Source organism: Setaria italica, chromosome I, assembly GCF_000263155.2.
Source record: "Setaria italica strain Yugu1 chromosome I, Setaria_italica_v2.0, whole genome shotgun sequence".
NCBI lineage: Eukaryota > Viridiplantae > Streptophyta > Magnoliopsida > Poales > Poaceae > Setaria > Setaria italica.
The window spans coordinates 36515989-36539366 of NC_028450.1; the positions used below are offsets into that span (position 1 = coordinate 36515989).

At 44.2% G+C, this 23378-nt stretch overlaps 3 protein-coding genes and 2 pseudogenes across 3 annotated transcripts in view; all 5 read left to right on the plus strand.

Moving 5' to 3' along the window:
* Positions 1–1468: 1468 nt before the first annotated feature.
* Positions 1469–5112, plus strand: LOC101781530 (annotated as a pseudogene).
* A 5770-nt stretch (positions 5113–10882) lies between these two features.
* Positions 10883–15348, plus strand: LOC101758696 (annotated as a pseudogene).
* Positions 15349–15883: 535 nt separating this feature from the next.
* LOC101759102 (protein-tyrosine-phosphatase IBR5) lies at positions 15884–19248 on the plus strand. Its single transcript, XM_004953657.4, has 5 exons — positions 15884–16258; positions 17288–17387; positions 17857–17914; positions 18007–18113; positions 18707–19248. The coding sequence occupies exons 1-5, from the start codon at positions 16016–16018 to the stop codon at positions 19015–19017; spliced, it is 819 nt and encodes a 272-aa protein (XP_004953714.1). The 5' UTR covers positions 15884–16015; the 3' UTR covers positions 19018–19248.
* Positions 19249–19891: 643 nt separating this feature from the next.
* Positions 19892–21304, plus strand: LOC101759510. The gene is made up of 2 exons (XM_004953658.3): positions 19892–20410; positions 20603–21304. The coding sequence occupies exons 1-2, from the start codon at positions 19993–19995 to the stop codon at positions 21124–21126; spliced, it is 942 nt and encodes a 313-aa protein (XP_004953715.1). The 5' UTR covers positions 19892–19992; the 3' UTR covers positions 21127–21304.
* A 1209-nt stretch (positions 21305–22513) lies between these two features.
* LOC101781939 overlaps positions 22514–23378 on the plus strand; it is a 1013-nt gene continuing 148 nt past the window's right edge. The window contains exons 1-2 of the mRNA XM_004955118.2: positions 22514–23114; positions 23221–23372. Of these exons, the coding sequence (XP_004955175.1) occupies positions 22937–23114; positions 23221–23372 (330 nt within the window). The 5' untranslated portion in view covers positions 22514–22936. The remainder of the gene's footprint in view (positions 23115–23220; positions 23373–23378) is intronic.

A 23378-nucleotide genomic window follows, 5' to 3' on the forward strand; every position in this document is an offset into this window, starting at 1 on the left:
ATTCCTTTGAATTCTAAATACCTTCAAGGCTTGATTCCATATTTTTGTCAAATTTTTCCAAATTTAAATCTTGAATTTGAATTTTTGGTCAAATTTAACTCAAATTTGACTTTGGCCCATAATACCTCCTTTTAATCAAAATTTCATCATTAACCTCTTAATGAACTTCTTAGGTTTTTACTAACACTGGATGTTACAATTGATAACAATCTATGAAGGAATGATCAACATAGTGCTCCTAAGGAAGAACGGTGCAGTTTGATCTATATATACTCTTTAGTCTGTAATGGATTTTAAAACTTAACTCTATGATGCATCAATATGTTTTGGACTGGTATTATCTTCCGGAGAACAATCCTTTTTGGAGAGAAAAAGAAACTAAATCTACAATCATTTGGGTTGCAGAACAATTCCAAAGAACTGTAAAACTTTTCTTTTGTACACCACCTGGATCCAGAGAGTAAAGTTGAAGTAGTATGTTTCATTGAAAAATATGGGGGCATCTTATAATTATTAGAACAATTCTAGAACATTATTGAATCTTCCTATTAGTTAAAAATTGAGAAAGATCATAGACAAGACCATAGAGCGAAGATGGTACATGCTCTATATCTTGGTTGATAAATCCTTTTTTTTTAGCAAATTGGTTGATAAATACTGTTACTTGCTACTATTTTGTAGCTAGTATTGAATTTGTATTATGTTTTTCTAACGACATATACGCATGGGTTCTTAAGAACTTAGAAGATGACTTACTTTTCGAACCTTTGTTCTCAGTTAATTCCAAAAGTTCTGCCATTATTTCTTTGTTAATTTGGCACTTATACAACTATACAATGGTACTGGGCAATCCTTGAATATCTTTCCTTGAACACTTTCTAGTGAAACCCTTTTTACATTCCATGATCAATCTTGCTCAGGATATTACCATTTTTCTGAATGATTTCTCGTTTTTGTGAGTGCACTGTTGAAGCCAGCAGCACTAGATTCTTTATTACGTGTTGGCATTATCGTGAATCTCATGCAAATACATTTAGGAGGGATTCCCTTGGACCATAGGTATATATTGTATTGAAGTGAAATTTAGTGAACTGTGAATATACTTTAGTTCCATATAACTATTCTTGATGATGTTAACTTTCATGGTGGCGGCCGGGTTCTTGTGCTAATGTTATTGTTGGTTAATGGGGTGTGGCAAATGCTAACTTTTATTTCATTTGCTATCTTGATGCACTCTTTTAACTGTTTTTATTTTGATTGATGCCATGATGCCCATTAAATTAACAGATTGTTTGAGTTTGTAACGTGATGTTCACTCTTAGTTTCGCACTGATCTGTTATCATGCTGCAGGGCATCATAAAGACTCTCTGTGTTAATAAGATGGTTAGATCTGGTTGCAAAGTCAAAATCTTAATGACAGACTGGTTTGCCCGGATAAACTGTAATATTGGTGGCAACCTAAATAAAATGCAGACTATTGGCTTGTACAATATTGAGATGTGGAAAGCAGCTGGCATGGCTCTTGATAGGGTAGAGCTAGTGTGGTTGTCAGATGAAATAAATCGACATGCCGATGAATATTGGCCACTCGCCATGGATGTTTCAAGAAAGACCACACTGCATAGAATAAAAAGGTATATTCTTGTTTGGATTATTTGAGTATTTAATATGTATTTCACTTGGCAGTCATTAAATTGGAGCATCAAATGGAGGTTCATTTGAACATGCAAGTCATTTCATTTCTGTTTACCTGCAGATGTTATGGGAGTAGAGATCCCTTTGAAGAATTCACTTCTGCTGATGCATTTTACCCTTCCTTGCAGTGTGCTACCATATTATTTCAGAAGGTTATTTTTTTTCCTCTTTGAAAACTTTCAACCTTAGCAGGGGCAAAGCTATAGCACCAAAAGGACAGTGGTGCACTTGAGAAACAGATGCAATTTCAAAGTAACATGCGGCAGATATGAGTAAATTTACTAGCAAAATCTTGATTTACCATGGTGCATGTGCTGTGCGCCTCCCTAATACAACTTAGCCCTGCCCCTGAATCTTAGGAGATTTGTTAGTCACATCTCTGTTTACAAATGCGTCGCTATGGCATGTGTCAGTTAACTTTGTCTTTGACTGCTAATCTATTTATAACTGCTGAAATAGCAATCTAATGCGCACCTTAAACGCTGGAATTTTTAAAATTAAGGTAGTCAAGAACGATGCAATATAATTAGTTTATCCTTCTTTTTTATCTTCTCCAACTTGCAGTTTGTAATTTTCCTAATGTTTTTTGAGATTTGGATGCTTTTATCGTATTCTTAAACACCATGAGGTTTTATATCAACACACCAAAATTTGCTGTATCCATCAAATCAGAGGAGATTTGACTGATTGCTAATATCCTGTAATAAATCAGTAATGTAAAATATGCATCTATACTTTGCCTGACATGTATAGCTTTTATAGTGAACATTTTACAAACATTTATTCATGTACATCTATGGAAACATTCTAAGTTGCAGGTTGACATATGGCTGTTGGGCATGGGTCAGCATGAGGCCAACTTGTTAGCTAGAGAATACTGCAAGCGTGTAAAAAGGCGGAATAAGCCAATTGCGTTGTCACACAGTATCTTTAGATTTTGTATTTAGTTGTTCTTCCAGTTTGTTTATTGTGAATATACCTCGGTATTTTATCCTTGTATAATGGTAATCTATGTCAAGACAAAAGACACATGCACACTACATACATGCACTAAAGCATACTCAGGCACGCATCCTACAGATATACTTCCTAATTTGTTACAATACCCTGAAGAAGAACATAGGAGAAATTCGTTGCTGGCTATCTACATGGAAGATAATGAGGTCTGCACTGTAATATTAGAACCTCTGTAATGCTAACGTTGCTATATATATCTGTACTAGTTGTTGACACAGGTTGATGACACTAGTTGTTTGCATTTTTTGTATAGCAAACATAATTTTATTTCAAATATTTTGATACAAGAGCCAGTCATTTTTGCAACTCTTGCGCGCTATTCATAGGGCAGTACAACAATAGTGTTAGCAAGTTGTGTGTGTGTGTATATGGGCCTGTGCTCCCGTGGCTTATAGCCCGGCCGGCCCCCGATAGATTGATTAGAGATAGGAGGAGATCCTTAGCCGGCCCTGTTTCCATAAGCTTAGGATCTCCTCACCCCTATATATTGTAACATCTATCCCTCATCAATCCAATCTAACTTTCCACGCAATTTTCATATAGTGTAAAGAAAACCATCTTGGTTCGGGAAGACGAGTAACAATAGTTCACTTCAGTACCTATGGGCTATGCAAGAGTATGACATTACAGTCCGCATGGCTCAGTCGGAAGCAAATATATATTGAATAGGATGGGAAAACAGATGTGATTTCTGTTATTAGTTCTATCATGGACTCATTCTTTATTCAGAAGAAGCGACTTTTCTCTTATGCACTTTAAGAAAGGAACTAGTGTCATTAACCTGTTTACTAGTCCTTTTGTTACTTGATCCTATATGTGAAAATAATTATCTTGTATGTTGTGTAAAATTTTGTTTTGTGTCAACCAGTGTAACCATAGAGATATCAAAATCAGCTGCTTCATGTTGTTCACTAGCTGATGTTTGTCTTGGGAAATCATTGATTTTTGATAGTTTTACAAATGGGATTGTTCAATACTGACATTTGATGCATTGCAGGTTGATATCAGTTGAAAAATAATACATGCTTTCTGCCCTCCAAAATTGGTGGGAGGCAATCCGTGTTTGGAGTACATAAAATATATCATCTTACCGTGGCATGGAAAGTTTGAGGTGGTTCGGAAGAAAGAGGATGGTGGTGATAAGTAAGTTTCTCTGGCAAGTCACTACTGCATGTTTCGTGACAAGCACTATTCATGTAATTGACCTTATTTCATCCAGTCTGTATCATGACTAAAAAAAGTAGCAAGGCATTAACAAGCTACAAATAAGTGAATTCATTCGCAGAAGATTCGTGTGTATATACCATGCTATAAATCTGGTACGACTACTATCGACTATCATATACAGGACATTCCTGAGCATGGAGGAGCTTACAAATGATTATGCAAGTGGTGCTCTGCAGCCTGGTGACTTGAAGCTAGCCCTTGCAAAGTCACTGAACAAAATATTGCAGGTATCCTTTTCCTCTCTTGCCTGTCAGTCATCCTTCTTTGCTTTCCCTGAGTGCTACCATTTTTCTCTGCATTTGCTTATGACTTGAAATTTTGAGACTGGTACTGGAAGATGCTCAATACGTTGCCATTACATATCCTAGCGCTAACACCAGAAATATGCTTCGCATAGGGACGCCCAGGATGAACAACCTCACTGGCTAGGTTAAATTGTGGATTGAAATACTGACAGGAATTACACAAGGCAGGGAGCAAGAAAATGCATGCATTAACAATGAAGCACTCACCAAATATAATGTAACTACTACCAAACAAATCTGGAAAATAATTAAGTAGTATCTGTTTTCACTTCTCAAGAACATGGCTCACTTCCACTGCCCACTGCCATGCAGTAATTCTTTTCCTGACAATAACCCATGTTAATAAAGTTTCAAAAACATAACCCATGTTAACATTTCTTGATAAGTGGCTCTAACAGGAAAGAAATAAAATATTATGGAACAATGCATCTTTGTGTGATAACATGCCCTGTCTCACAATATTTATCCTCTCTCAGGAGGTGCCACTTTAGAATATTTGTCCATAGTAAAACAAGTGTAGTTATTGAGATATTTCCATAATGTATCCTACTTTAATGATGCAAAAAGAATATAATTAATTGTAGTATGCCATTGAATAGGAGAATGCACAAGCATTTCTCATTACCTTTTTCTTGGACTTATTTCTTCGTCTGTACACTCGGCCCTTGATCTTACTCAAAATAATATTTTATTCTGAGTTGGTTTTACCCTTTATTTTTGTTTCAAGCTGGTCCATGATCACTTCAGTAGCAACCCTGAAGCAAAAAATGCAGTGGAAGGCGTTAAGGTATATTTTAATGATCTTTATTGCCTTTTCATTTCATACAGAGTTGGAGCATTGTTTCGTATAAGGAACATCTTATTTAAACTCTTAGCTTACTGCCTACAGATGATCTTGTCGATGATTGAGGGGTTTATATATGAGTTGGGCTGGGTTCTCTAGGATATAGGTTAAGTCGTGACTGTTGTTAACAGAAATTTGTTATACTTGTGAAAACCCCTTTTTTTGCGAAAATACTTGTGAAAACCCTGTGCATTGCTGTGGGATGGAAAAAGGAAATTCGACATGATGTCATGTAAATCACGTTTATATAGTTAAACCTATGTTGTACTGAGACAAATGGCAACATGCTTTTTCATAAATAATTTGAACAGAGTCGGTTCTAAAAAGATGCAATCCTTGGTAAAGAAGTATAACAATTATTACTTGAGGTGTAAATGAGAACCTAGATGCAAAAAATAAGGGCGAGTAACATTAGTTTTGAGGTCCTTAGTATAGTGATGACCTCTGGATACTGTGTTAAAATAGTTGCATAATTAAAAGAAGAGATGAAGAAAATTACCCGCACTGTAGACAAAATATAATACAGTTGGTTTTGAAGCTAATTTAATTTGCCTTCAGTAATAACTAATCTCCACTGCATGTACCTTCAATTTGGTCCACCCAAATTAGGAAAGCAGATATTTATGATCATTTAAAACTATTGGCCTTTTTAGAAAAGAGAAAACGCCAACAAATTGCAACTTAAGACTTATAAAATTTCCAATCCCTCGACCTCTCTGCATTTCTTAACGATGTTAAGCACATGACAGGTTTAAGTGTCCATACAATCTTTCAATCCTTATTCCACTTTTTCATTCGTAACCAGACACAAAGTTAGGGAATAAATACAAATTAGATTGAGAGCAAGAGCTTTTAGCCCTCAACTGATGCGCGGTATCGTGTTCCCCAACTGAAGTAAACTATGAACAAGCAAATACTAATATACACCTCTGTTGTTGATCGAATATATATCTTTTGGAACAAGCAAACTAGTTCAAAAATAATCTAATTTGCCTAAACATCATATATTTAGGAAAGGAGGTAGTTTTGCATTAGTTCTATCCATAATGTAACCCTCCTGTCACTGTGTTCATTTTTTTGGGGGCAGGAATACTACACTGCAAAGTATAGATGAGATGGCTACATTTTGGCCGCAGAGGAATAGTAGAACGCTACGCTCGAGCAGTGGTCACCTTAGCCATGTAATGAAAGATTTGAGATGTGCGTGTTATATATAAAATCTGGGTTACCAGTTTGCCACAGTATAATTTCTCGCTCAGAGCCTCAGATCCTCGTGAAGACACATGTGCACTTGGGACATTCTGTTCGGCGGAAGCTCGAGAACTGAAATCGGACGTTTTAAAAATGCCGTGCAAGAAAAATTGTTTTTGTCTTCCCCCGTTGCTGACCCAGCTCGCCAAGAAAAGCAGCTACGGTTGCAGCCGGTTAAGTGCCTTCTTTTCTCGCCTGGACCGTGCATGCTTTCTTTCTCAACAGAAGTAGGGGCCAGCCGGCCTTGCGTCGTGGCTGGGCTTTGCATACACAGATACGCGGCGGCAGGCTGGCAGCAAGTGAACTGAACACGAGTACGAGCGGGGTCGTCCAGAGGATAACTAGTCAGGAGGAATTGTGGAATCAAGATGCACGGCACCCCAACAAACGGAGAAGGGATTTGCTCACTGCAGGGGCTCATCGTCGCAGCAGAGCACCTACGTAGATTTTGGAGACCAATGCAAGTATACCTGCAGAAGTGGGCTGGCCGATTGGGATCGCGTCATCCGCGTATACCAAGCACCGACCTACTACGCTGGATGTCAGAAAGCGCTGCCGTTTTCCTTGCAGTTCCAAGGCATTCGGAGGTGCTGGTGTGAGCCGGCCGATGCAACCCGGACGGAGAGGCGAACTCCGTACCAAGACAACGGCTCAACTCGTACACCATCCACATGTACACGAAGCAGATCGAGATTTGAAGCATAGCCTGCTGCACCTCTGAACTTTGTCTTGAAAAAAAAAGGCCTCGATTCCACAAACCCTTCGCAGCGGCAGCCCTTCCTGGTACTAACTAGTTCGCCTGTTGTGCTTGGCCCATCACTGTTCAGCACCAGCTTCTTCAACATATATGTAATCGATCATGCATATCTGTCTCCACTTCTCTTTTCAGCTGTTCGTGCTGTGCACCAAAATTTATTTTACAGCAATATGTACCAATACGCCATCACTTCATGGAACTCAACTATCAAAGGCTAGCATGCGCAAAAGAACCACCAGCACCATAGCCTCAAGCTGACCAGGGTGCGCACACAAAACACGCAGTGACGCAGGCATGGGTAAGAAGGTTATAACTAATGTGCGTAAGAGTAAAGCACCGGTCATCGAAGAACATGTGATTCTACCATGCATAACAGCTACTCCGTAAGTAGTACTAGTAGTAGTAGTTAACAGGGGGTCCAGCCTCCGGGGAAATGGTTACAGGGAGAAAGAAAACAAGAGACCGACAAGCTCACTAATATTGTACACATATTGGACCTCCATTGCACATCTCCTGTTCGGTGCCTTCAACTATCACTACAAAATTCAACTGGGGCAAGCATCGCCTGCAAAAAATGGAAGCACTATGATACATAAGCCAACGAATTGCAATCCTCGGGTGGGAATGGCGATCTTTTGAACCGAACCTTCAAAGCACGCTGCAGAGAACTTCCTGGCCTCACAGTCACAGCAGGTCCTGCAAAAATGGCAGTAACAATGAGACACAAGAGAAGCAAGAACATATATAATCCTACGGAAACCGGTGGTCTTTTGAGTGTACCAGTATGTCCTCGCATGATGGGCGCTCTTCAGGTGACGGTTCCAACATTATCTTCATAAGGGACGCATCTCCAGTCCAGTCCTTGGAAAGTTCCGAATTTCGCCACGTTGAAAACGGGTACTTCTTCCATTGGGGAGACAGAACTAGTATCCTGAGCTTGAGAAGCCATTCGGCGCGCTCGGCAGCTGCAGCCGATGGTCCAAAGAGCTCGGCGTACACCATGCCAAGGCTGAAGACGTCGCTCTAAATTGAACAGAAATCAAATTCCAACACTTGGCCAATGTATGGAACCCTCATGTGCTGCGTGAATGCTAAGATGAAAGTACCTTTACACCATGTTTTTGCATCAGCAGAAGCTCAGGTGACCCATATAGCCGTGTCCCATACAATTTTCCCCCATGAGAACATGATTCTGAAGAAATTAACCCACCTGACAAAAATAGATACAATTAAAATAATATTCAGTTGCACGAATGTAAACAATCTAGTTATTATACTTACTGTGTCCGAAATCTCCAATCTTCGCATCACCATGGTCATCAAGAAATATGTTGTTGGGCTTGATGTCCCGATGGACAATACCTTTTGAGTGCAAATATCTTAGTCCAGAAACTGCTTGGGTAAAGATCTTGACTCGATCACAAATTGACTTAACAGGATTTTCATCAAGATAGTCCTCAAGGGTACTAAAAAGAAGGCATTAATCAATATAGATGATTGAGTCAATATAGATGATCAACAGTTAGTATAAACAAAAGTACATTTTGCGCACCATTTGAAGAATTCCTGTGCTAAGAAAACTGGGTACTCCTTTGCACCTGTATCTGGTTTGTCCTCTGCCCACGCAGAATAAATCCTTCTAACATGTGGGTGACAAAGCATCCTCATGGTCATAGACTCCCTGGTAAGAGGAGTGTATTGCATACTAACAAATTAAACAAAGACTTTTGTTTTCATATCGAAATAATTGAGAGGGAAATGAGAAGCATACTGCATACAACAAGCAGGTTTGTTGTGTTTCATCTTACTATTACTAATTGGAGCCTCCACATAACCCTCACAAGACACTTTAGAAAAAGATGGAAATGTCTTTAAAAAAAGAAAAATATAGACGGACGGATGGAGGCCCTAAATTGTGTATTCTTCTCCATTTTTAGTTTAAATAGGACAGATGGAGGCCCTAAGTTGTGTCAACAAGCAAAATAGGATTCTAGTTAGTATAAAATAGGCACACTGCACATAGCAACCAGGTGCCACACATATTAATCCTCAAGGGTTTAGTTCCTAAATATAGAAGATTACTATATATCAACATGCATAATTGTTGAGATATAGACAGTGAATCGAAGGGTATCCTAAGTTCCTAACAACCAAAGATACAATGAACTAACATACATACATATATAAAATATACAATGCACTAACCTTGGCTCCTCATCTACATGCTCAGAAGCTGAACACTTTATGGCACAGCTGTGTGAATTATCCAGAGATACACACCTATGCACCTCACCTTCCGCTCCAGCTCCTAACATAGTTGCACCGATTATATAATGAAATGTGACTGAGACAATCCCTCAAGAATGGCTTAATTACTAACTTACCGAGCAACTCTTTCACTTCATAATGAGTATCGAAGGAGATCTTGAACTTTTCAAGAATTGAGCCACAAATGACGCCTGTGTACTCTAGACGCTGATCATGATACTGGGACAAGGCCTAAGCAATGGTTTACCATGGACCCATGATGAGCAGATAGTATTAGTAGTACACTAGCTAGTAGCAAATGTATAATAGAAGATACTACTAACCACTATGGGTCCTTGTACATCCCGTGGGTCTGATATATTTTCATTGACAGAATCAGTCTCCACGTTGAAGCTCCATGATGATTGCCAGATGCAATCACCTTGCTCTGCAAAAAATAAACATAAACACATCAATCTTATGACTAGTAGCTGAGAGATGAAACAAATTATAGTGATCAGGCACCGTGTAGAAATACTGAACAAGGGACATGGTCTGACTAGTAGGACTTTTTATTCATTCCTCAAGCTTTTTGTCACTAAAAAGGGACGTGGATGCAACAAATTATACAAGGATGAGAGATGAAAAGCAAACCATCTGTTTGTAGAACAACAGCACTCGCGAACGAATCATGCGGCCAGTACGAGAAATCCATCAGGAAGGAGGATGGGGGCCTTCTGATCCCGGAGCATTTGCGATCAGGCACCGTGTATTTCGATTCAGCCTCCTCCATGGCACGCTCAGCGGCCCCTCCCTTGTAGAAGAGATCCATCATCAAAGCATCCCCCGAAGACTCCTCCATGGCAGGGTAGATTTCGTCCTCCTCATCTTCGTCCTCTGATGATGTGTAGACCCAGAACTCCTCGTCCTCGTCCTCTTCTGTGCTAGCCATGGCCTCCTTCTCCTCATCCTCTGACATGTCCACCATGGCCTCCGGTGTCTTAGGTAACAGCTCCACGGACGCTATCACCCCACTATTCTCGGCCAGGGTGATAGTCACCCGGGAATGGTCCTTACAACTGGACGCGCTCGGAGACAGCACTCTCAGGATAGGGTTAGCGGCTTCGCCGCAGGGCTTAAGCAGCGGCGCTTTCTTCCAGGGGAGTGAGAGCTTGAACGTAATTGGCTTTGCCCCATCGCCCCCTCGGAGCACCGCGACGACGTAATGCCTGCGGTGCGCGAGGGCGCTCGCGACGCGAGCGAGGCGAGGAACGCCGGAGAACATGGTTGGGGAGCCGTCGGAGAAGAGAGCACGAGAGGGGTGCCGCAAGCGCCAATGGGAGGGATGAACTGCCAACGTGGGGAGGAGGCCCCGGTTTGAAGTGTGGGAGGAGGCCACAGGTGCCAGCATGGGAGGGAGGCCGAAAAGGCGTGGCTACTTTTAGATGATGATTTTTTTTTGTTTAACTGTTGATGAGGTCCCACCCTGGACAGCATTGATAATAATTTCCACGATTTCTTTTCCTTTCTTTTATAATAATTCCCACCGATTTATTTGGCGTCGGATCAGCATTGATAATTTATTTGGCCTTGAAAGGAATCAGCAATTCCATTAAATCAAAGCCCCAAATCAACCAGCCCAGCCCAGGCACACACGCGATCCCTCCCACTGCGATCTCCCGCGGGGATCGAGCAGCGCGGCGGCGGCGGCGGTGGCGGGTAAAGGAAGGGGACGAGATGAGGAAGCGGGATCGGGAGAACACGTGCGGGGTCTGCGGACCCCACCACAAGTACGACGAGGAGGGGGAGGTCTGCGGGGTGTGCGGCCACCGGTGGAAGCCGTCGGAGGGGGAGGGCACCCCGGCGAGGCGAGTCCGCCTTCCCCACCGAGGTGCTCAAGGACTTCCTCTTCCTCAAGAGCTACGACAACGACTCCCGCTCCGAGGTCATCTGGACGCTCAGCATCTCCCACATCCTCAGCGTACGTACTGCGCACCCCGCCCTTTTCTGGATGGCCCCCGTTTGATTCCTCGTTTGCGATTTTTGATCCTGCGTGGTAAAGTTGGAGAATGATTACCCATCCGTTTGATTCCTCGTTTGCAATTTTTGATCCTGCGTGGTAAAGTTGGAGAATGGTTCCCCGTCAAAATGGAAATAAAGAAGTTGGAGAGTAACGGTGTTGGCGCCATCTAGGGGGTTTTTTTTTTTGTAATTTGTGACAATTCATGGTTTATTGAGGATATCTTTGGTGAATCTGTGGTTTGTCATCATCCATAGAACATGCTACATGCTTGCAGTTTGTGCTGTTGTTGCCTGAAAGGTTATTTAGGTAGGTTTAGTGTATAGCAAACAAATGGCCAACGTTTTTGTTTTGTGTAGTGGTGGACTTATGGCACCTGTTTGCTCGTATGAAAACTGTGATGAAGTGCAGAAAGAAAAATCAGAACATAGGAAGACAGTAATTTTTCTATCTGCACATAGGAAGACACCAAATTTTCTCTTCCAAATCCTTCATCGTTTTGCTCTTTTCACAGCATTAGCTGCACCAGGCATCAATTTTCTCCACTGCACTACCTCCTACCATTCCTTTAGCTGGTAGTAACAATACAAGGTGAGAAGTAGTCACCATCCTATCTTGCTTCCTTCCTTTTATCATCAGCCACAGATTCATGTATGTCTGTTTTACGACACCACATTGGTGTTTGACAATTATCTGATTGATAACGTTGTGTCAGTAGAATTGAAAACTTGCTGTCAAAACAACATAATGAACATGAAGTAGCACAGAACCAATTATTAGTATCATTTAGTATTCAGATTGCTATAGATCGTATTATCAGTATTTTAAATAAGATTTCTTGTGTCACATAGCTATTGATAATACTATCTTCATTCAATAAAGAAAGTTACATATCATATACTAGTGATTTGAATATGGTGTCATCACTGGTTGAGTGTTTTCAAAACTTAGAGGCTAGAAGAAATTAGTAATGAAAATATACCAATGAAATGCCGAATCAGGAATACCGAATAGTTCAATCTGACACCCCGTTGAAGCAGATAGCAATATCAAAGTTGCAGATGGAAATAAACCTTTACTTCAAAAAAAAATTAAGAAGTTTTGCTAGTCTGGTTGCATATGGTCTAAATCACTAGCTCAAAATTTCCGAATATTCGATTTATATAGCTTTTATGAGCATTCTTTTTATCTCAGTTTCATGATGTCATTTCTGTTTGACTTGCCATTTCAGAACATGGATCAGATAAACGCCACTCGTGGTCATGCGAATGGACTGAAGTATCAAAATGAAATCCAAAGGAAACTGCACACACAGATTGACGTTAGATTAAAAAACCTTTGAAACTTCTCTACTTCATAGTTTTGCAGTGATGAGCTCATGAAAACAAAACTTTAGCCACTATATTTTCCTTCGACATGCAGTTGCAGAACAAGCTGCGAATGAGAATTGAGGTGCAGGGCTGATATCTGCAAACAATAGTAGAGAAAACCCAGAATAACCTTTCATAAAATGCAACTGAGGCTGTAAACCTAGAAGCAACCAGGTCGCAGCTTGTAGACTTCAACCTTGCTCTTTGAGTTTCCAAGAACGTGTCACAAGTGTATGAGCAGAACAATGGCGAGCTGGCGGAAATCATACAAGGATAAACCCAGAGCTCAATCTAGGCTCTCCTGCCGCTAGACTGTTAAAATCAATTTTTGCCCTTGACTGTTTCATGCACCCTTCAGTGCGATAGTTGAAGATTAATCACTATGTTTATTGCTTAACAGACTGTGCCTGATTGCCACAATCTATACAAGAATTCTATCACGTGTCACAGTATTCAGTGTGACAGGCCTTTGGATTTTGATGACACAAACCGGTTTCTAGGTACTGTTCATTTTGCTCTCTCTGCACTTTTGGTGTGGCATTAAGCACACACTGAGCCATGGACTACTACATTTTTCTCCACATAAAGCTGCCCCTGCGAAAAATATGCTGCTACCTGATGCTGAACTTGAGTAGGTATCCTCTGCCTGTCATACTAACATATTCCATTTCTTCTCTACCATTGTAGTAATAGGTTCATTATATAATTGTTTGAACTTGATTTTTGAGCGCATGCTTCCATTCAACATGGTTCATGTCTCTGTTAAGATGAATAAACATTTGTATGTGTACTGTCTTTCTCCAGGTTATTTTCTGTTTGTATGTTGCACAACAGCCTTTTCCCTAGTGCTTCTTTCTGAAATTTTTACAAATGTAAAAGTGAAGGGATTCTATTTTACTTCTCGTGTACTTGAGCTACAAGACCTCTTTATTGCCGTTTGTCACGAATAGGAAATTTTCATTTCCTTCTCTGCAATTTCAGGAAAATGTGAAAGAGATAAATCACGCATTCCTTTTCATTGCATGACTGGAAACAGCAGGTACTTGCTTGTGGAGAATTTTTCATTAGCACTGACACTGTCAGCAGTGTGTTGCTGATTGATAAACGCATTGGTTAGGTCACAGATGTTGTTGCAGCCTTCTTGATGAAGTCTAGAGGATGGGGACTTGCTCAGTCTTTCCAGTGGGTGAAAGACCAGCGGCCCCAGGTTCATCTGACAGATGGTTAGCCCTGTAACCTTTAAAGTTTGTTGAGCAATCAAAGATATTGTCTCTCATGTATTTGTAATTGTATCCTTGGGTCCTTGCTAACCAATGATTCAGAATTTTATACCTGAGGCAAATACAAAGTGAATAAGCACTGGTAAACAGTATGAAAGAGATTGATTTCATGCTTAGTTTACTGAGATGGTATTTGTCTTATCAAAAATTTAGGAGCTAGGTTATTGTATCACGAGTATTGCAACTTTCACTGGAGGCAATGGGATGACCTCTTACCCTGATTGTGATTGCAACATGATTTACACATACAACATGAACTGGTGATCAGTTCCCTTCCCTTATTAAGATAGTGTGCAGAGTGTTATGAAAGGGAACTGCTCTGAGGATTTTGGGAACCAGTTTATAGTTATTATCATTCTTCTTAGTTTATAGTGATCAACTCACCTTTTTTAGGGCATAGTTGTCCTTTTAATTCTCACTGATATCCATTTCCATTTCGAAATATTATTGTGGATTCATGGTCAATTCAAATATATTATCCTAAGCTAACTGTAATCTATTTATTCTGTAGCTTTTGAGCACGATCTTCTGGCGTACGAGCAGAAGCTCTTTGGACCATGCTGGCCTAGATTCAGGTTTCCGCCACCACATCCAGTAGTGCTGAGCCTCTACACCACATACAGGCCTTGGAGGCTCGGGACGGGGAGGAGCAGGGTCTGGTGCTCAAGTTGGTTGAGTTGGACTCAGTCAGCATCTCGTGCGACTCGTACAGGCTCATGTTCGCTCTGCTCAGGCGGAGATCCTGGTCGTGCACCATGATGGGCCGTCTGTCCGATCTCGCGAGGATGACGTTCGGGCTGCCCCGGTTCGAGCTCTCGCGGATCCAGCGCGACTTCCTGCCCCGGCTACGCGATGACTGTGACGACGTCGAAGCACTGCTGCTGTTGATGAATGCAGCGAGGACCATTCGCCACCTGGCGGAGGCCGCTGACATCGGCAAGGTCGTGCAAGATGGTGCTGAAGTGCTTGGCGCAAGCATCATTGATGCCGCCAGGCGTGTTGAAGATGGAGCCGCGGATAGTGCTTGGCTTCAAGCTCGTATGCCATCCCTCCTCGACGACGTCAACGATCTGGCACAGTGCCCTGTTCGATTCACTTGACTGGGGGTGGATCTGATGTCTACATCTCTTACGTATACAGAGGCATAGTTGTGCTAGAAGGTTACTTAGATGTTAGGACCAGAGCATTTGCGATGACCATTAATGGCAATGGTGGAGCTAGAAACTCGTTTTTTTTTTCTTTATTAGGACAGGCCGACAGTGCAAACTTTCTTCAAAATTTGGTATAATTTAAAATTCTCCGCCACTGATTAGTGGCGTGGTTGGAATCGCCAACATCGATGTCGTCAGGAATTTTTAGATTTATTTGTAATTCTGCCATTGGACTGATTTTGAACGATAACCAAGTTTTTGTTAAAACTAAAGTGCTTAAGATTTTGCTAATTATTTTTATTTGTATGCATAAATGCATCATTTACATCATCTATATGACATTGTAATTTAAGTTTGCATAATTGCACTCAAAGATCGAGACATCAGCATCGAGTTTGAGCCTGAGTAGGAGCACGTCATCGACGAACCCCTAATTCAGCACTAAGGCAGGCGTCAATGCTTCCTCTTTCCTATTTTAGAACCTCCAATTGAGCACCAAGATTTGAGATTTTTTATTTTGGCGAATTCCTATCGAACCAACCACGTTTCCTTGTGCACGCAATTTCAATTCTCATCAACCTTGTACAGAGCCCATTAGACGGCCCCATCAAGAGGACCACCTACAAGATCTCAGCCGTCAAGAACCCCATCAACGGCTGATATCTCCCCCTGCCTGAGTCCGTGGGCGTCGCCACGAACCGAACAACCAACTCAAAACCCCAATCCCCCCGTCGATTCAATCCAAACCCAACCCCACGAAAAATCTGGGAATAACCTCGAATCGCCTTCCCTGCTCTGCTTGATCAAGCAGCGCCGCGGCGGCGGGGGGAAGCGGAAGGAAGGGGACGGGATGAGGAAGCGGGAGCGGGAGAACCCGTGCGGGATCTGCGGGCACTACCACAAGTACGAGGAGGGGGAGGTCTGCGGGGTGTGCGGCCACCGGTGGAAGCCGTCGGACGGGGAGGGCACCCCGGCGAAGCACGAGTCCGCCTTCCCCACCGAGGTGCTCAAGGACTTCCTCTTCCTCGGGAGCTACGACAACGCCTCCCGCTCCGAGGTCCTCAAGACGCTCAACGTCTCCCACATCCTCAACGTACGTAATGCATCCCCCGCCCTTTTCTGGATGGCCCCCGTTCGATTCCTCGTTTGCGATTTTCGATCCCGCGTGGTAACGTTGGAAAATGATTCCCTGTCAAAATAAAATTAAGAAGCTGAGGAGGGATGGCGTTGGCCGCGATCTAGGGTTTTGTACTTTGTGACAGTTCATGGTTTATTGAGGATATCTTTGGTCAATCTGTGGTTTGTTATCGTCCATAGGACAGGCTACATGCTATCAATTTAAGGTTATTTAGGTAGGTGTATATGAAACAAACGGCTAATGTTTTTGTTTAGTTTAGTTGTGGTACAGTACCTATTTTCTCATAAGGAAACTGTGGTGAAGTGCAGGTGACAATTAACATGAGGATTCATTTGAACTGGAAGTGAAACTCAAACAGAGCATATGGTAACTGAATGTCCGCAGCTTGGTTGAAACTGATAGAAGAAAATCGATTCACTTGTGATAATTGGAGTAGTGACCTAATTGGTAGCTAGCAAATCCTGATGGAAGAGGAGTATACCATGGTGATTATTACTCATAATTGGTTTCTTTACTGGTTAAGTGTTCCTATGGGATCTGGAAATTATAAAATCTGATAGTTTAGCTGAGATGATTGTGCTTATTGGAGAATACCAAAGGTATGGTTTCTGGAATGTTCTTAAATAGTTTTCGTTACACAGAGATAGGTACCAATCCTTCATACCATAAAAGTTGTTTAAGCACGTTGTGATAGCTATGTCAATTCAACATCTAATAATCTTCATGGTAGATATATGTGTGTAGCCTGTTTGGGTTCAGTATTAGTTATGTTGCTGTCATATAGATCATGTTCACATCAATGGCTTTTTCAGGCTAATTTCTCAATATCGTTTTTCTTTTGAATCTATAGACTGACATATACTTGACAGCCAACTTTTAGTGTACTCCTGCTATTGACTGTTAAAATAACTTTTTCCCTTGACTGTTTAGTGCATCCTTCAGTGTGATAGTTGAAGATTAATTGCTATGTTTATTGCTTAACAGACTGTGCCTGATTGCCACAATCTATACAAGAATTCATTCACATATCACAGTCTTCAGCGCGACAGGCCTTTGGATTTTGATGACGCAAACCGGTTTCTAGGTACTATTCATTTTGCTCTCTCTGCATTTTGGTGTGGAATTAAGTGCACACTGAGTCATGGACTACATTTTTCTTCACTTAAAGTTGCCCCTGTGAAAAATATGTTGCTACCTGATGTTGAACTTGAGTAGGTATCGTCTGCATGTCATACTAACATATTCCATTTCCTCTCTACCCATTGTAGTAATAGGTTCATTATATAATTGTTTGGACTTGATTTTTGAATGGATGCTTCCATTCGACTTGGTTCATCCATCTGTTAAGATGGAACAAACATTTGTATGTGTACTGTCATTCTTTAGGTTATTTTCTTTTTGTATGTTGCACGACTGCCTTTCCCCTAGAGCTTCTTTCTGAAGTTTACTTTCCTGTGAAAGGATGGATTGTATTTTACTTCTCATGTACTGAGCTATGAGACCTCTTTATTGTCACTAATAGGAAATTTTGATTTCCCTCTCTGCAATTTCAGAACAATGTGAAAGAGATAAATCACGCGTTCTTGTTCATTGCATGACTGGAAAAAACAGGTACTTGCTTGTGGAGAAGTTTTCATTAGCATTGACACTGTCAGCATTGTTATCATTGATTGATAAATATTTCTTTGGAACGCATTTATTAGGTCAGCAGCTATTGTTGCAGCCTTCTTGATGAAGTCTAGAGGATGGAGACTTGCTCAGTCTTTCCAGTGGGTGAAAGACCGGCGGCCGCAGGTTCAACTGACAGATGGTTAGCTCTATAATCTTTATAGTTTGTTGAGTAATCAAAGATATCGTCCGTCATGCATTTATGATTATATCCATGGTTCCTTGCTAGCGAATGATTCATAATTTTATTGCCTGAAGTAATTATAGTGCATTTTACTGTATATGGGAACTGTAGATAGTAAATAGGCACTGGTAAACAGTATGGAAGCAATTGATTTCATATTTAGTTTAATGAGATGGTATGTGTTTTATCAAAATTTTAGGAGCTGAGTTAATGTATCCTGAGCATTGCAAGTTTAACTAGAGGCAATGGGATGACCTTACCCTGACTGCTTGATGCATTTGACACGTACAACATAAACTGGATTTGTTCCCTTCCCTTATTAAGATAGTGTACAGTGTTCTGAGCGTATCTGTTCTTAGAATTTTGGGAACCATTTGATTGTTTTTATTCCTTAGTGAAAAGAAGACCATTTGATTAGTCTATTGTACCTTGTTTAGCTCAAGCTTAACCTCCTATTCTCACAGACGCATTTCCATTTCCATGTAAAGTAGATTCGTGATCGATTCAAACATATCATCCTAAACTAACTGTGACATGCTTCTTTTGTGCAGCTTCTCAGAATGAGCTTCTGGAGTACGAGCAGAAGCTTTTTGGACCCAGTTCTCAACCTGTGATTCCCACTGAATCATTTGCTTCTCTTGGATTTGGCTACCCAAAACCAGCAGGTGACACCCAAGCACCTACGTTCAACCAAATGACCGCGCCATCCATCTCCATTTTTGAGCGAGTCGGCCCAAATGATGTTCCCCCGAATTTCGCTTTTGGAGCCGAGGGGACAGCTGGGGTCAACCCAGATAACAATGACAATGGTGGGGCCAAGGCCAACCCAGCTTCGACTGATAACCCGATGGACAGCTCTTAAGATGATTTCAGGCTATTGAATCTCCAGGTTGCTGAAGTAACCTACTACTAGGTGTATCGAATACTCATCGGGGGGGTGTTTAGCTTTCAGAGGGGTATTTTGCCCTTTTGTGCACTTGAGAAATGGTTCTGGCAACTGACCCGCGCTGTAGAGTGACTATGGCATTAGTCGTAGTAAATGATGTTTGAAAATCTGGATGGTGGTTCATATCTCAGTTACTTTCACATACAACTTCCGCGATTTTCATGCTATTTTGTTTTGTTGTGTTTTATTGATGCAAAACAAAATGGTGCGTTACGCGTAGTCGATAATCCCATAATCAGTTCATGTGCATCCGATTGCTGACGTGATCACGTGAATCGTTATTTGATCAAGCGGAGGCACAGATTATTGGCAATGAGGATCCATCCTACTCCGTACTGTGTTCTGTGGAGCATTGTTGAAGTATGCAAGTATTTCTACGGCAACAATCATGCATGACGCGCTATGTATCTGGACGTATGGTCGACCGATGTGGAGTAAACACGGGAAGATCCATTTGTAGTTTCGTACATGGATGACCAGGAGCGGTGGTGTTTGATTGAAGATTGAACAGTGTTCGCCCAAATTTCCTCGAGGCGAAGCAATCCTGACAGTGATAGTGTACGTGTAGAGACTTCATACATCTATACTCCTACTCTACTACACAACACAGAATTCGCATGTTGCGCCCGATTCATCGCATCTGGACGTACTATACAATGAACCTGGACGCACTAGCAGAATAGCAATCCGGCTCTACCTCTGCACGCCCGTCGAAACATATATAAACACCCTCGTGGAACTAACTACACGCCAGCCACTGCCAATTGGCATCCACAAGAGGAACTTGCTCGCCGGCGCACGCGATCGGCGGCGCGGCGCCACGGCCAAATCATTTGTTCTTGGCGCCCCCACCTTGGTTTCGAGATCAGCGCGGCCATCGGCACGGTGACAATGGAATCGTTGGGTGCATACAAGAAGGCAACGGCGGCCCTAGACGAGGCGGCGAGGGCTCGGCTACTACGGGGCCCGTTCATCAGCAACGTCGCGCTCCCGTCGGCGCCGTCCCGGCGCGCGGATGCCGACGACGATGACGACGATCTGATGGGTTTGGTGAACGAGTTCTACAACGGATACGGCGAGCACGGCACGGACGGCGTCGTAGCCAAGCACGCCGTGGCGCCGCGGAGTACCGAGTGGAAGGAAACGCTGCGGCTGACGCTGGCGGACGCGGCGGCCGACGCGGCAGCCGCACGAATCCGCGCCGAGGCGGAGCGCATCGTCCGAGACGCCGGGCCGGCCGTCGTCGTTGGCGGCGGCGGGATGAGGAAGCATCTCGTGGAGCGGCTCCGGGCGAGGGGTTTCAATGCCGGTAAATATTCTACTCCTACCTCAATACCTCATGCTCTTCAGTTTTCATCAATAGCATAATTGGCACTCTTGTTTCGAACTCCTAGATCGACACAATGCATTAACAGCGCGAGATTAGAAACTGTTTGAAGCGTGTTAAGCGACACGGATCCTTAACATTTAGCTCTCTTGTGCTTGGGGGTACTCCATGCAGGTCTCTGCAGATCCTCGTGGGAAAGAACCAGCAGCATCCCCGCGCCGGGCTCGTACGAGTACGTCGACGTGACAATGAGCTCCTCGCCGTCGTCGGCGTCGTCTCGCTACATCGTGGAGGTGAACGTCGCGGCCGGGTTCGAGATCGCGAGGCCTAGCGCCGAGTACCGGGACCTCCTCTCGTCCCTGCCGCCGGTGCTCGTGGCGAGGCCGGAGGCTCTGAAGGAACTCGCCGCGGCAATGTGCGCCACGGCCGCGGAGTCCATCCGCGGCGCGGGCATGCACGTGCCGCCGTGGAGGCGCACGCGGTACGTGCTGGCCAAGTGGTCCGCCCGGTTCGAGAGGGTGGAAGCCCCGGCGCCGACTGCCGCGGCGGGGCCACTGCCGGAAGCAGGAGCGAGGGCGGCGGCGCACGCCCGGCGGCCGTCCGGGCGGAAGAACTGCGGCATGGAGATGGGGCGAAGGGAGGTGGCCATGGGACGAGAGGCGTTGGTGAGCGTGAGGCCCTCGTTCAGAGGATTGTGAGTTTGTGACATGGGTTTGCGCGGCGTAGCACGGTAGCAGCATATTCTTTTGGGCCATGGATTGTGCACAATTTGCACGACTCGTATGGCTGGAGGAAAATAAAAAAAAAGACGTATTGAATTTTACTGTACAGTATTGATGTATGTACAATTTTTTAATGAAATGCAACTTTACAAAAGATTGTGCTCGTTGGTAATTCCAACCTGTGTGGCTGTGTCTACGTGCTATGGTAGGCTCTGGCCTAGTGTAGGGTTTGACACGCTAACAAGAAACGTATTTTACTAGTTGACTTGGAAATCCATCGTCACGAGTACGCAACCGAACTCTTCTAGCTTGCGGCCTTGTTTAGTTCCTAATTTGGAAGTGGCAAAATTGACATTTTGCCATAAATGCGCAACTGTAGCATTTCGTTTGTATTTGTGAATTATTGTCCAAACATTGACTAATTAGGCTCAAAAGATTCGTGTTGCAAAGTACAACAAAACTGTGCAATTAGTTTTTGATTTCATCTACATTTAGTACTCCATGCATGTACCGTAAATTTGATGTGATGGGAATCTTTTTTTTGGATAGTGTCAAAGTTGGGATTTTGGAGGGAAAAAAAGAGCTAGTCTCTCTGCAGACCGATCACCCGTACTCGTAAGCACCAAACAAAACGTGGGTGCCTGTCTGCCTTCCTATCAGCTAGTGCCGGCTCCACTACGAACAAGACATTTCAACCAAGCCTGCTTACCAGGAAAGGCCAGGCAAATCATCCTCAAACACGTCAGCCATGTTCGGCCCCGCTCCACCACATGCAGAAGGACTCCGCACTGCAAATGTTTTTTTTCCCTGAATGGATGGCCGCACGAAACCACCGAATCGTCCGGGCAAATCCGCCCTCGGCACCGAGACACAGCCTCAGCCCGAGACAGCGCGCACGCCAGCTGCCAGCAATCAGGTTCGGGTGGGGGCGCGGGGTGCTTGCGACGCCGGCGAAAGGGACGCGGAGTGCGCGTCCGCTGACTGGAGGCGGAGCACGGGAGATGCTGTGACTACAAGGCGATGGCGCCTTCGGGCACATCACTCTTGTCACGGTCACGGTGACGGCCCTGGCTGGCCCCGGCCGGGCTCCAGCAAGATCCCAAACCCGCGCGCTCTGGGAAGAGGCGGGCCGGGGGCGGTAGATAAAGGTCTCCGTCAGTGGGAGGGAACAACAAGGGTCTCCAAGTGCCGTAACGAATCGTGTGCCACAGCTTTGGGCTCCTTTTCTTCGACGAAGAGGATGTCATGGCCTCATGGGAAAGGAATCTGATCGGTTGGTTGGTTGGTTTGTCAAGTTCGTTCGTACCCGGAAGAGGAGTTTTACTGAAACTTGCAAGGACCGAGTACACACACTGGTCTGCCGAGTTTCAATCAAACTGACCCGATCGAAGTCCATCCAATTTGACTGGTGCTACGTTCGATCACAGGTCGATTCGGCTGAGCTCGGCCAGTTCTATACTTCTATGCACCTGGTTGGGATCGATTAGTCAAGCCGCCCGGTGTTGGCAGCGGCGTACCGAAAGGGGACCGCAGTTTCGCATCGTGCGTTCGTGCCCAACAGCTGGTCTGGTCGTGCCGGTGGGACGGAGAAGTGGGGAGGAAAACGTATCAGACTCGGGCGGCAGCGACTCCGCCCACAGGGGGCCGAGAATTCCACAGGTGATGCGCTCGCCCGCCGGCGCACCCGCCCGCGTCTCGCGCGTCGCGCCGCCGGGGACGGCGGCCCGATTGGTCCTCCTTATTTAGGCACCGTCTTTTGGCCCCATCCGAGCCGAGCCGAGGCGCCATGAGATCCTCCCCCGTGGCGCGCCGCGCGCGCCTGCTCGTGTCTCTGCTCCTGTGCGCCGGCGCGCTCGGGTTCTTGCCCCGCTGTCATGGCGCCGCCGAGGGGGAGATGCCCGGCTACGTCACCGTCTCCGCCGCCAGCTTCGAGCCGGCCTCCACGTGCAGCGCGCCCGACCCAGGTACGCGGATACTGGCAACCTGATCATCGGTTGTTTAATTTCAGTTCGTCATGGCGCGCGCGCGTGCTGATTCGTCGGCTGGGATGGGATTCGGTGAGGTTTTCAGCTGCGCCGCGGCGGAACGGCACGTCGGCCGTGCTGCGGCTGACGCACAGGCACGGGCCGTGCGCACCCTCGCGGACGTCCTCGCTGGCGACGCTGTCGGTCGCTGAGACGCTACGCGCGGACCAGCGGCGCGCGGAGTACATCCTGAGAGGTGTCGGG